The sequence below is a fragment of the Peromyscus californicus genome, unplaced genomic scaffold (genome assembly GCF_007827085.1).
Source record: "Peromyscus californicus insignis strain IS unplaced genomic scaffold, ASM782708v3 Scaffold_4__1_contigs__length_199733344, whole genome shotgun sequence".
NCBI lineage: Eukaryota > Metazoa > Chordata > Mammalia > Rodentia > Cricetidae > Peromyscus > Peromyscus californicus.
The window spans coordinates 162,086,038-162,099,141 of record NW_026294562.1 but is presented as its reverse complement, the minus strand read 5'-3'; the positions used below and the strand labels follow the sequence as shown (position 1 = coordinate 162,099,141).

Genomic DNA, 13,104 nt, shown 5'->3' with positions numbered 1-13,104 from the left:
AATGTATAATGGTTGTTCTAGCAGTAACATTGTGCCTACTTGACCTCTAGATCAAAAATCCTCCTGAGAAAAAAGACTTTGCAGAACCTTTGGGAGAATGAGCTGTGATCTGGAAGTGGGTTCCAATAATTAAATTAGGCAGCTAGTTTAAAATGAGCCTACTTAAGAGTTGGGACCCTCTAGTCAACAGCCCGTAAAACAAATGACTAACAGGCAAGACTTTAATTACTGTTCAGAAGAATGGGACCTAAGTCACGTCTCTGATCTGCTACATTGTGAACTGGATAACAATCTTCCCAGGCACTCAAATGGTGCACATTCATACACATAAATAATTGTTTTAATTAAAAAAAAATTACTGCTTAAGGATCCAGTATGGTGGCGCATGCCTTTAATCTCATCGCTCAGGAGTGGAGGCTGTGAGTTCAAGGCCCGCCTAGTCTACATAGCTAGTTCCGAGTCAGCCAAGTCTTCTGTCCAGTGAAACCTTGTCTTCAATGAAACCTTGAAGAAAGAAGGGGAGGGGAGGTGGGAGGAGAAGCAGAAAAGAAAAAAAGAAAGAAAAGAAAAAAACAAAAGGCTGGGGGCTGGAGCAGTTGCTAGAGTCTTTGCTTAACTAGGCATGCAAGCCGGTGAACACTCATAGTCCCAACACTTCGGAGGTAGAGGCAAGAGGATCAGAAGTTGAAGATCCTCCATGGCAACACCGGAAGGTCAGGGCCAGACTGGGCTACAAGAGACCCTGTCTCGAGCTGGAGAGATGGCTCAGTGCTTCAGAGCACTGACTGTTCTTCCAGAGGTCCTGAGTTCAACTCCCAGCAACCACATGGTGGCTCTCAACCATCTCTGGCTCTTATAATAAATAGCTAAATCTAAAAAAAAAAAAAAAAAAAAAAAAAAAAGAAAGCTGATTGTGTGGCCTGAGCTTCCAGTCAGTTCTCCAGGGTCCGCCTCCCATCATGTTTCAAAAGTGCTGGGATTACAGATAAGAGCTGCTACATCCAGCTGGCTTTTCCCATGGGCCCTGAGGATTAAACTCAGGTCCTCAGGCTTGAGTGGCAAGCGCTTCTAACCACTGAGCTTATCTCCTTGGCTCATAGGCATAGCCCAACCTGGCCTTGAACTCATAACACCTAATCTCTGAGTCTTCAGCATATCCTGCCAACATACGCTGCTACAGCTGGCAAGAGATTTAGAACTAGCATGAAGCCTGCCCAGAACTTCGATCTACAATGGTCTCTGTGGTCGCTGTCCACTTAACCCTTGAGAGTGTGCCCAATTCTGCATCACACTCTTAGGTCTCTCCTAAATCCTTCCGGAGGTCACGACAAGGAGGCACTATGATCTCAATGGCACCTTCATTCCCAGGTCTACATAGCAAGTGCCAGGCCAGCCAGAGCTTTATGGTGAGACCCTGTCTCAAAACAACAACAAAATACCCCAGACCTGAAGAGGGAGGCATGGCCACTGGCCAACAGACAGAATTACTCAGGTTGAAATTCTACACCACCAAATTGTTTATCTAGTATTCTGAATAATCAGGAGAGGGAGACAATAGCCAAACCTCCAACCTGGTCAGTTTTAGCTGTAGGTCCCTCTGGTTTAACTTTTTTAAGGAAAGTAACTTTCAGACAATGTATCTGGGTTTTGTTCTGTGCTTTTCTGTTTCTTCTCCGCCTTCCCAATCTCTTTTACTCAGACACTGGCTGGCCTGGAACTGGCGATATAGACCAGGATAGCCTCAAACTCAGAGACTGCCTGCCTCTGCCACTTGGATATTAGGACCAGCAACAGTCCACACTCAACCTTGAGCCATTGCTCTCCAGCCCTAGTTTTCTGTTGTTTGAGACAGGGTCTTAATGTATCTAAGGCTGGACTAGAACTCACCATGTACCTAAAGATAGGTTTGAACTCCCAATCCTCCTGTCTCTGCCTCCAGAGTGCTGGGAAGACAGGCCTGTACCACCACATTTGGCTTATGAGGACTTTTTTTTTTTTTCTTGGAACTGAGGACTGAACCCAGGGCCTTGCTCTTTCTAGGCAAGCATTCTACCACTGAGCTAAATCCCCAACCCAATTATGAGGACTTCTGAGACTGGTCTTACTCTAGATCTAGACTGGCTTCAAACCCATAGCAATCCTCCTGCCTCAACTTGCTGATTCCAACTTGGATCATGAATTTATTTGTTTTGCCATACTGAGAATTGAACCCAGGACTCTGTGCATGCTGGGCAAGTGCTATTCTGCTGAAGCAAGCCCTCAGACCTAAATGAAATTTTTAAGTAATTACATTTATTTATTGACTTGGTGTGAATGTATGTGTATGCATGTGTCTCCGTGTTAGAGGAAAACTTTCAGGATGGCTTAGTGGTTAAGAGCATGTACTGCTCTTCCAGAGGACCTGAGTTCTATTCCCAACACCCATGTCAGGCAGCTCACGATTGTCTGTAATTCCGGGTCCAGGGGATCTGGCACCCTCTTCTAGTCCCCATGGGCACCTGCACACATGTGATATACATAGACACATACACACACATAGATAAAAAATTTTAATAAGAATACAATAGGACATGTTATTAGAGCATTTCTATCTTAATCGATCTTCCTTATTAAGGAGCAGAATTCAGAAAGGAGGGAAGAGTTAGCATGGTACTGACTCCCAGATGGTGCCCTCTGGGATTTGGAGAGATTAAATCGCTGACTGTTCAAGTCCGTGAGGTAGGAGCTGTACAAATCCCATTTCACAAACAAGCAGCCTGAGGCACAACTGAAACACAGGGACACCAGCGTCACCCAGAGGGCTTTGCCTCCAGAGCCGGTAGCCATCACCACTTCCCAGTCTAGTGGCACCCCTACAAGGTGGAAGATGATGGATGGCAAACGTGACTTCATGTACTTCATGCATAGACGATACGCAGAGAGAGACCTGGGAAGTCTACTGACACAGCTGTACTTGTGTGGAGGTCAGAGGACCTTCTACGACAAGGAATACAATTTGGAGAGTTGCTTCTCTCCGTCCCCTGTGGGTTCCAAGGATGGCACTAACTCTGACCGTCAGGGTTACTCAGCAAGTGCTTTCCCCCAGGAGCGATTTGGCTGGCTCAGATTTTTCAATGTGTGTGTGTGGGTGTGTGTGTGTGTGTGTGTGTGAGTTTGCATGTGGAAGCCAGAGTTTAATATCCAGTTTCTTCCTCAATGATTTTCCACACTATTTTTATTTTTTCAGTTGTGTTGTGGAGACAGGGTCTCACTGTGAAGCTCTAACTGTCATGGAACTCACTATGTAGACCAGGCTGGCCTCAGACTCACAGAGATGCCCCAGCTTCTGCCTCCCAAGTGCTGGGATTAAAGGGGTGTGTCACAGGGCCCAGCTTCTACCCTAATTTTGGATGCTGGAGCTTTCACAGAGCCTGGAGCCTACTGATTTGCCCTGAGGACCCCCTAGCCCCACCCCACCCCCCCGGAACTGGGATTACAGGGTCCTGCATAACCACATCTAGCATTTTTTATGTAGGTGCTGGGGATAAACTCAGGCCTTTGTGCCTGCCTGGCTGAGCCATTTTCCCAGCCCCTATAATGGTAAATTGTTTTGTTTAGCTCCTGGGATAGACATGCTCCACCACCGAGAACATCCCAGCTCCCTTTGGAGTTTGGTGTTGTTTTTTTTTTTTTTTAAGTTGCCCTGGCTAGCTTCTCTAGCCTTCAGCCTCTGCCTCCACAGTGCTAGGACAACAGGTGTGTGCCACCACACCTCGTTTCCTCGTGTGACTTTCTAGCAAGATCTGCGGGTGAGCTGGTGAGCTAGCCTTCCTTTAAACTCGCAGTCCAGCGGTTGAACTTTTTACGGCTTGCACTAGAAAGAGCATGTCTGGTTTCCACGCCGAGGTCTGTGGCAGCCATTTAGACACCAGGAGGAGAGTACACGCGGGGGCTGAGCCTTCAGTGGACAGAAGCAGAAGAGAAAGGCTGAACCCAGGGCCAGCAGGCCCTCCGTAGCCCTGGAGAGGATCATGCCGGTGGCTCTCCCCAGGCATAGTCTGTCCAAGTACAATGTAACAATTAGGTTATCTCAGACAGCGCCAGTCAGGGGTGGTTACTTACAGCCAAACCCTTCCTAAGGGATACAAATGTATAAATACAGTAAGTCTCAGCCATGAGGACATGTGCCCTTCTGCAGCCTGCTCTCACGTCCCTTTAGCCTGGCACTATATTCCTTTGCTTATAAATGTATTATTATTATTTTATTACTTTATTATGTATATTATTTCTATCACCTGGCTCCTGCTGTGTATCCCAGCCTGGGCTGGAACTGGTTTGTTTTTTTTTAATAAATTAAGAAATTTTTTTAAATTCATTTTACATACCAATCAAGATCCCCTCTTCCCTCTTCCTGCCCCTCTCTGGGCTGGAACTCTTAAGCCTCCTGCCTCAGCTCAGATTATAGGCACGTAATACTGCACCTGGCTGATGTCATCTTTTGGAGAAGTATTATTATGGTCACCATTTAGCAGACACAGGGTCCCAGAGGTAGAGTGACTGCTGAGAAGCATGGGCAGGACATGGCCTGGTCACAGGGTACACCAGGAAGACTGGCTCCAGAGCCCAGGGCCGTCAGTTAGTGCCCAGTAAGCAGACAACACAGCACTCCACAGGGCTATGCTAAGTGGCATCTCTCATGCCACTTGGATCTGGGCTCATATCCTAGATTAGTTCCTTGCCTGCTAAGCCATTGAAGGAGATGCTGGCCTATCCCAGGGCTCTTCCTACAGGTACTATGACCCATAGACACCTGAGAAGAAGGGACAATCTTCTCTCTTGACTGGCAGGTCTTGGGTTAGTTCTTGTCGCTTCTTCCAGGAAGCCCACCTGGACACTTCAGGGCTGTTCCTCAGTCTTAACTACTCTGCCTCTCCCAGTGCCTATTGAGGCTTGTCACTGTCCAGGGACAAGTAGGTGAGTCAACCTCGCTGGCCAGTGAGCCCCGTAAGAACAGGGCCCAAGCCACTCTAAGACGATGTGCCTGGCACAGAAGAGAGGGTCTGTGGATGAGTTCAAATAGTCTTCGCATCAGACAGCTGAGGCTTTCAAGGTTCAGAATGGGGAAATCATTTGGCCAAGACAGAGCCGCTAGGACAGTGCCTGGAGTGAGGTCCAGGCCCAGAGCCCAGAAGAACCAGCAAGTGAGGTGAGAATGAGAAAACAGCAACCACAAAACGCATTCAACCACCACTCACCAATGACGTCAGAGTATGAGAAGACATGAGAGAAAAGGGAAGAGGAGAAAGTGACTGTGGCAGTTCCCTGAGGAGCCGAGACACGGGCACAGAGCACCTCCCCTCCCAGTGGAGTGCTGTGAAAGACAGGAGCGCGTGTATGGGCATTCCTGTTGGTCCACTCTAGTCACGTGGGGCCCAAAGCCCAGGCCAGGTGTGTCCAGGCTGACAGCACCTTCCCAGCTACCTGGGGATGGAGGCGTAGTTAGCGTGGGAGCCAGCCGAGAGGTGCTGGTGCAGATCTGTCTGGGTGTCCAGAATGTCCACCTGGTCGTCCTCATCCTGGCTGAGGTTGGCAGGGTCCGGACTGGGCAGCAAGATGAGTTCAGTGAGGCCATGGAGGTCAGACACATGGTGGAAAGTCTGCAACACCAGCACCATGGCAACCAGGCCCAGGAAGAGGTATGCTGCAGACATGGGGGAGGGGGGGAGACAGGTAGATGGCAAGGTGATGGGCCAGCTTCGGGCTCAGATTCCAGGGCAGGGATGTGGTCCTATAGGTGCCTCTCCCCTGGGACAGCTGGGTGGCTCTTAGGACCCCTTCAACACCCCTTAGGACAGGGCCACTTCTACCTGAGAGCCCCCCTCTGCCAGCCCACAGATGCCCAGCCAGTTATACAGCTCACCTGTAACAAGCACCTTGTAGAGGGCCCGGTAAGGCTGGCCGGGGGCTTCCCCAGGCACATAATCCCCCAGGCCGATGGTGGACAGAGAGATGAAGCAGAAGTAGAAAGCATCCAGAAAGCTCCAGGCCTCCTCAAGGTAGGCGAAGACCGCAGCTGGCACCAGGAAGAAGACTGCCACTATGACCACCAGCAGGGCCACCAGGTGCCAGCGGGCTGCCCGCTGGGGGTGCCATCCCCAACGCAAGCTCAGCCAGGACAGGGGTGCGCGGGTGAGCAGCAGTGACAGGCGCTGGGCCGACGCAGTCAGAAGTAGCATGGTGATGGGCACGCCCAGGAGCGCAAAGACGATGGAGAAGGCTTTGCCCGCGTCTGTCAGTGGGGTCGTGTAGCCATAGCCTGTGGGGAGAGGAGGAATCCTGCACACTGGCACCTCCACAACCTGAGGCCCCACTTCCTCCCAACCCCACTGCTCCCCCATCCTCCCTGTCTCCACTGGTTACAGCTCCATCCAAGAGCTGTGGTTTCTGTTGAAGCCTGGGGAAATCCCATAAATAAACCCTCGGGCCTCAGCGCACTCGCTTTGAATTACTCACTTAAAAAAAAAAACTTTCTTCCTTAGTACAGGAGGTTAAAACCCATAGCCTGGTGCAGCCAGGGGATTCTAGGCACTGAACACAATGCCCCGAGTCCCTCACTGGGGGATTCTAGGCAGGGGCTCTACCCCTGAGCCACACCCCAGCCCCTCACTGGGGGATTCTAGGCAGGGGCTCTACCCCTGAGCCACACCCCAGCCCCTCACTGGGGGATTCTAGGCAGGGGCTCTACCATTGAGCCACATCCCAGCCCCTCACAGGGGGATTCTAGGTTGGTGCTCTACCACTGAGCCACACCCCAGCCAGCTACAAGGACTGTAAACCTTGTATCTTTCCCTTGGAGGACTGCTTCTCATCACCTATTTCCTGTCTTCAGCACACTGAGACTGCCCAAATCAACAGGTGCCAGGTCTTTGAAATCTTGGGCTTCAAGCTAGGTGTGATGGCGCATGCCTTTAATCCTAGCACTCAGGAGGCAGAGGCAGGTGGATCTCTGGAGTTCAGACTGGTCTACAGAGTTCGTTCCAAGACCACCAGAGCTACACAGAGAAACCCTGTCTCAAACAAACAAATAAACAAACAAAAAGAAGAAAGGAAAAGTCCTGGATTTCTAGTAAAGTGAAATATACCATTGAAAGAGGGTTTTTTGTTGTTGTTTTGTTTTGTTTTGAGACAGGGTTTCTCTGTGTAGCCCTGACTGTCTTGGAATTTGCTCTGTAGACCAGGCTGGCCTAGAACTCACAGAGATCCACCTGCTTCTGCCTCCTAGAACTTGCTTTGTAGAACAGGCTGGCCTCAAACTTACAGCAATCCACCTGCCTCTGCTTCCTGAATGCTGGGATTAAAGGTATGTACCACACTGCCTGGCAGGGAAGAGGTTTTAATGATGTTGAATTTGTTTCATTTTCCAAGGTAGTACGGACTCGCAGCTTGACTCTCAATGATCGTGCTGAGTCGCTGGAGACGTCCATGACTACTACAGCTACTCACGTGGCCAGACCCACCCTCCCCTGCCACTGTAGTCTTTTGAGCACTGTTCTCCATGAGGCCATTTTAGTGAAGTCCTCACCTGTGATCTCACACTCGGTTTCTACCATAGATCCCAATCGGGCAGAAAGACTCCTTGGGACGCTAGGCATGGTGCTCCACATGGAAGCTCAGGACACAGGAAGCTGAGGTGAAGGATTGGAAGTTTGAGGCCAGTATGGGCTATAGAGAGACCCTGACTTGAAAAAGAAGAATCTTGTTGGTGTAGGGTGTGGACCAGTGGTGGAGCACTTGTCTAACGTGAGTGAGTCCCCAGACTTCAGGGACCGGGTGGAGAGAACATTCTTAAGCCAAGTTTAGTAAGAATTCCTTTTTATGCCTATTATTATTATTACATGTATTTTGGGGGTCTGGAGGGATGGCTAAGTGGCTAAATGTACTTGTTGCTCTAGCAAAGGACCCGTCTGATTCTTAGCACCCACACAGTGGTTCACAATTATTTGTAACTCCAATTCTAGGGGATCCTGGCCTCAACCTCACAGAGATCTGCCTACCTCTGCTTCCTGAGTGTTGGAAATAAAGGCTCACATCATGCAGCCTGACAGGATCCATCATCTTCTGACCTCTGGCACCAAACATGCATGTGATGCACATATGTGCGTGCAGGCAAACCCTCATAAAATAATAAGTCTAACAAATTACAAATAAAATTTAAATTACATATTTTTAAATTGCATTTATTTATTGTATGTTATTTATTATATGGCTGCTGTGCCCACAATGCACTGAAACTCATGATCTTTCTGCCATTCTCCTCAAGTGCTGGGGTTACCACATCTGGGCTTATTGTACCTTTCAATTAGGGTATATTAATTGTATAAAATAATGGGTTTTATGACTTTTTCTAACATATATTTAACAATTTTTTATTTGTCTTTTGGGGGCCGGGTCATTCTGGATGGATTTAAACTCATAGCAATCGTCCTGCTCAGACTTAAAAAAAACCTTATTTATTCTAGTTTTATGTGTATATATGTGTACCCGAATGTATGTGTGTGCACCACATGTGTGCAGGAGTCTGTGGAGGTCAGAAGAGAGGCCAGATCCCCAGGACTGGAGTTACAGACAGCGGTGAGCTGCCTTGAGGGTGTTCAGAACTGAACCCGAGTCCTCTGCAAGAGCAGTAAGTGCTCTGAAGCCCGTCTCCAGCCGTGGCACCAGACTCCTGAGTGCTGAGATAGCTGCTGCCAGCCACCATGGCAGCATTAGCATTCATTCCCTGTCACTCTTTCTTGTGCCCCCCCAGCTCTTCTCGACCTTATCTTGATGTTTCATTTTAGTAATTTTCCATCACTGTGCTATTTTAATACATTCACGTGTCAAATTCTTTTAGACACACACACACACACACACACACACACACACACACACACACACACACACATCCTTCCTCCTTTTCCAGTGCTGGGGATGGAGCCTCACACAGGCCAGGCAGTGCTCTACCACACGCACGCATGCACGCACGCACGCACGCACGCACCCCACCACCACCACCACACCACCACCACCACCACCACCACCACACCACCACCACGTCCCTCCCTGGTGCCTTTTCTGAAGCAGCTCTACCGCTGCCCGAGTCAAGTGGTTCCCTGGTGCATCCTAGGCAAGGTGCTCTCCGCTGAACCCCACACCTCTTTTACTTCCTAGTTTGAGACAGGATCCCACTGAATCTCCCAGGCAGGCCTTGACTTTGGGATCCTCCTTCATCAGCCTCCTGATACCTGGGACTACATGCCTGTACCACCAGGCCTGGCCACAGTACCTTTTTTGCATGCCAAGCTATATGCATGAGCCCTAAAATGGAACTTCCTTGTTCCCACTAACTGGACAGGCTGGCTTTCAAAACTGACCTCAAAAGACCTGCACAGTTTGGTGGAACCAAAAAATCTCAGAGCAGAACACGGGGGGAACAAAACTGACCCCCGTGTTCCAGATTTGAAACTAGGGGAGCCACCCACAGCGGCAGAAGGGATCAGATTTTCCCACAAGCTCCATCATGTCCAATGTACCTGACAGAGATTATTTCACCAAAACTCATGATTGGAACCACTCAGCCTGCTATTTCCCCAGCTGAGAAGATTTCCTAGCTGCTGGAATCGTGGGAACAGATCTACCTGACTCTTTGTCAGCTGCCTTTACTAATGTTGTTTATTTGTTTTGAGACAGGGTCTGACTATGTATGTAGCTTTGGCTGGACTGGAACTCATAGCAATCCCACTGCTTCTGCCTCTGGACTGCTAGGATAAAAATTGTGTGTCACCATGTTCTACACCACCCTAGCTATGTGACCACGTGCAAGTTGGCCAGCTTCTCCGGGCCTTAGCTTCATAGATAATAGATAGATAGATAGATAGATAGATAGATAGATAGATAGATAGATGATAGATAGATAGATAGATAGATGATAGATAGATAGATGATAGATAGACAGATAGGCAGGCTGTGCCTGCGGCATGTCTGTCTCCCCTCACTTGTCCATCTACAAGCGCCAGGGGTGACCTGCCAGAAATCAGAATCTGGGAGGAGAAAGAGAGAGACACAAGTGCCTGCCCCCCAGGGAAGTCCAGAAGCAGGTCAGGCCGGCTCAGGAAGCTTGGGGAAAGCTAGCCTCAGGGGAGATGGGTTCATTCTTTTCTGTGAAGAGTCACCCAGCTCTGTTGCCAGTGACCTCAGTTTGCTGGTCACACACAATGAGGGCCCCAAATGGGGGACAAAAGCCATGCACGATTGTGTGATGCAGCCAGCTGGAGAAGCAGTTAAGAGTGAGGCTCAGCCTCTGTCCCATTTGAAGTCTTCAAAAGAGGTCACCTCACGGCCAGGGAGGGGCTGTAGAGCAGTAGAGCCTGGCCTCTGAGGGGTTTCCCAGGTCTGTGGTGTGAGGATGGAAGGGACTTTCCAGGAGGAACTTCCCAGGGTTCTTAAGGGCTGGGGGTACAGGTAGGGGTGGGTCTCAAAGAACGGTGCTAATGTTTGTGTATAGGTGGTGTTTTTTCTTTATTTTATTTTGTGTGCAGTATGAATGTACATGCACAGGTGTGTCTGTAGAGGCATGGGGGCCAGAGGAGGATGTCTGAGGTCCTGCTCACCCCCTCTAGCTTGTCCCCTCAAGCAGGGTCTCTCACTGAACCAGAAGCTTGCTGATTCAGCTATGCAGCTCCCGAGAATGTGCCTGTCTCAGCCCCAGTGCTGGGGTTACAGGCTTGCACAGCCATGCTCAGTGTTTACATGAGTGCTGGGGTTACAGGCTTGCACAGCCATGCCCAGTGTTTACATGAGTGCTGGGGTTCTGGTAAGCACGGAGTCTTCTCCCTGTTCTGTTTTGTGCAGACAGGGTCTCATGTAGTCCAGGCTGGTTCTCTGGCTTTGCTTCTGCCTCCTAAGTGGTGAGGTGTATACCACTACGCCCAACTGGGGAGTCCATAACCTTAAAGCAAGACCAGGACCCTGGGTTCAAGGGAGATCTGTGGTCCTGGTGCCCCAGAACCGAGGAACAGGCACCAGCAGGTTCCATCTGGATTGGGGGAGGAGCTCTCATGCAGCCAGCACTCTTGGGCCCAGGGTATCCCAAGGAAGGAATGAGGTAGACTTTGCTAAGGTCCTTGCTGGGTGTCAAAGATGGAGTGAGGAATGCTCTTGGTGTGGGCATGGGGGAGGGGGGACTCTGTCATAGAGTGTCCCAGGTAGAGAGAATGGCCTGTCTCAAACAGTCTGGGGCAGGGCTGGGTGGCAAGGGAAGTTTCCGCTGTGGGGTGTGGAGGAGGTCCAGCCCCAGGACATCCCCTCTGCTTGGAGAGTCCATAGTGAGCCTATTGGTCACGGGGTGGGGTGGGGGGGGACAGCAGGTGGAGAGAGTCAAGTCTTTGGACTGTGTCCTGGGGTGGGGATTTGTTCTCACTGAGCAGGGTCACAGTCTGGAGAAGGGATGGGAGTCCCATTCAATGGGTTTAGGTGTTTGGGTTGTTGTGGTACCTCACACATGCTAGGCAAGTGTTCTGTTGCTGAGCTATGTCTCAAACCTCCTCACCTATAGGTTGAAAGAGACCCCCATGGCTGGTCCTTGTTTTGGAAAGGGCTAGAGGTTTTGCTGGAGGTAGTTTGGGGCAGCAGTCTCGGCTTGGGGAGCTTCAAGCTGGACAGCCAATGAGTCTCCGTGGAGAACACTCTGAGCTGGATCCCTTCTTACCCCCTGCTGTTGGAGCTGCTGATCCAGGAATCCTGAGTTAGAGTGGAAGACCATTGGGAGAAATCCTGGCAATACAGGGGAGGTGGGAAGATGGGTGGAGTCCTGTGTCAGGGTGGGAAATATGGGGACAGGAGAGAGATGGGTGCCTTTGGTCTGGGGCTCTTGCTCAGAGTGGAAGGGATCCCAGAAGAGGTCTCAGGTCTCCCCTATAGGTCAGGCCTCTGGTGACGGTGCCCTGAGATACTGACTAGCATGAGGGCCTGAGTTCAATCCCCCATCCTGCATCTCGGTGCTCACCGGGAAATTAAGTCCAGGAGGAAGCTAAAGTGGGCTGTTCCAGGAAGAACCTATCTGGAGTCAGGAGACAAGGCTGGAGGAGATGGTTGTGCAGCCCTGATATGGATACAGCCTCTGAGGTCAGAGTCCCAAGGAAGGTCTCAGGCCCTTTCGGATTATGGATGATAATCTTAGCCCAAGAGGGTTAAGACAGGAGTGGATGGTGGTGCACCCCTTTAATCCCAGCACTTGGGAGGCAGAGGCAGATGGATCTCTGGGAGTTTGAGGCCAGCCTGGTCTACGGAGCAAGTTCCAGGACAGGCTCCAAAGCTACACAGAGAAACCCTGTCCCGAGGAGGAAAAAAAAAAAAAGACAGGAGTGGAACCAGGCCTGATGGCCCACACCTGTTATCTCAGCATTTTAGGAGGCTGAGGCAGGGAGATGAAGTTCCAGGCCAGCTCGGGCTCCAAAGGAAGGTGCTATCTCAAGATCAAACAAACCAAAGGCACCAGAGGGGTACCCAGATGCTGTAAGAGAAGTTATTATGAGGCGGTCTCTACTCCGAGGGAACCGGGGTGTTTACTATTGAGAGGAAGGCTGGACATGCAAGAGGATTCTCCAAAAGGGGCAGCTGAGGCTAGTGTGGGTCTGTTTCCGTGCTGGGAAGAGGGGTTGTTCTGAGACGATTTGGATGAAGGTGTATCTTGAAGGACCCGGACGCTGGCCAGGGAGTGGGAGGATGGCACTCACTTACCCACGGTGGTGACCAGAGTGCTGGCGAAGAAGAGCGCCGAGGCGAAGTCCCAGGCGGGGTCCGAAGCGTTGGCTGCTCCCGAGGCGTTGGCCAGCACGGCGCGCCCCAGCCGTCCCGCCGCCAGCACCCGCTCCACGAAGGAGTCCAGGGCGGCCGCCGCCACGCACGGGCTGTGCCGCAGCAGCTGCTCCCGCAGCGTCCCCAGCTCTGCCCGCAGCCGGGCTTCGTGCGGCCGCTCCAGCTGAGCCACCAGCAGCGCGCCTAGCGCCAGGTACCCGGCGTACACAGCCAGGGCACCGGCCAGGAGCGCGCCCCGCCGCATGGTGCCCGCACAGCCCCGCCACCCGC

General features: G+C 50.9%; 1 protein-coding gene across 1 annotated transcript; it reads right to left on the bottom strand.

Moving 5' to 3' along the window:
* Positions 1–2,536: 2,536 nt before the first annotated feature.
* Positions 2,537–13,091, bottom strand: Kcnk6 (potassium two pore domain channel subfamily K member 6). Its single transcript, XM_052762211.1, has 3 exons — positions 12,757–13,091; positions 5,900–6,295; positions 2,537–5,680 (listed from the first exon to the last, which is right to left on the bottom strand). The coding sequence occupies exons 1-3, from the start codon at positions 13,076–13,078 to the stop codon at positions 5,457–5,459; spliced, it is 942 nt and encodes a 313-aa protein (XP_052618171.1). The 5' UTR covers positions 13,079–13,091; the 3' UTR covers positions 2,537–5,456.
* Between the last annotated feature and the right edge of the window lie 13 nt (positions 13,092–13,104).

Excerpts from the sequence above, each read along its gene's own strand:
- Kcnk6 (XM_052762211.1), bottom strand. The coding sequence starts at position 13,078 with ATGCGGCGGGGCGCGCTCCTGGCCGGTGCCCTGGCTGTGTACGCCGGG. Across the intron at positions 6,296-12,756 it reads CACTCTGGTCACCACCGTGG|GCTATGGCTACACGACCCCA; the intron begins GTAAGTGAGTGC and ends CTCTCCCCACAG. Across the intron at positions 5,681-5,899 it reads CTACAAGGTGCTTGTTACAG|CATACCTCTTCCTGGGCCTG; the intron begins GTGAGCTGTATA and ends CCATGTCTGCAG.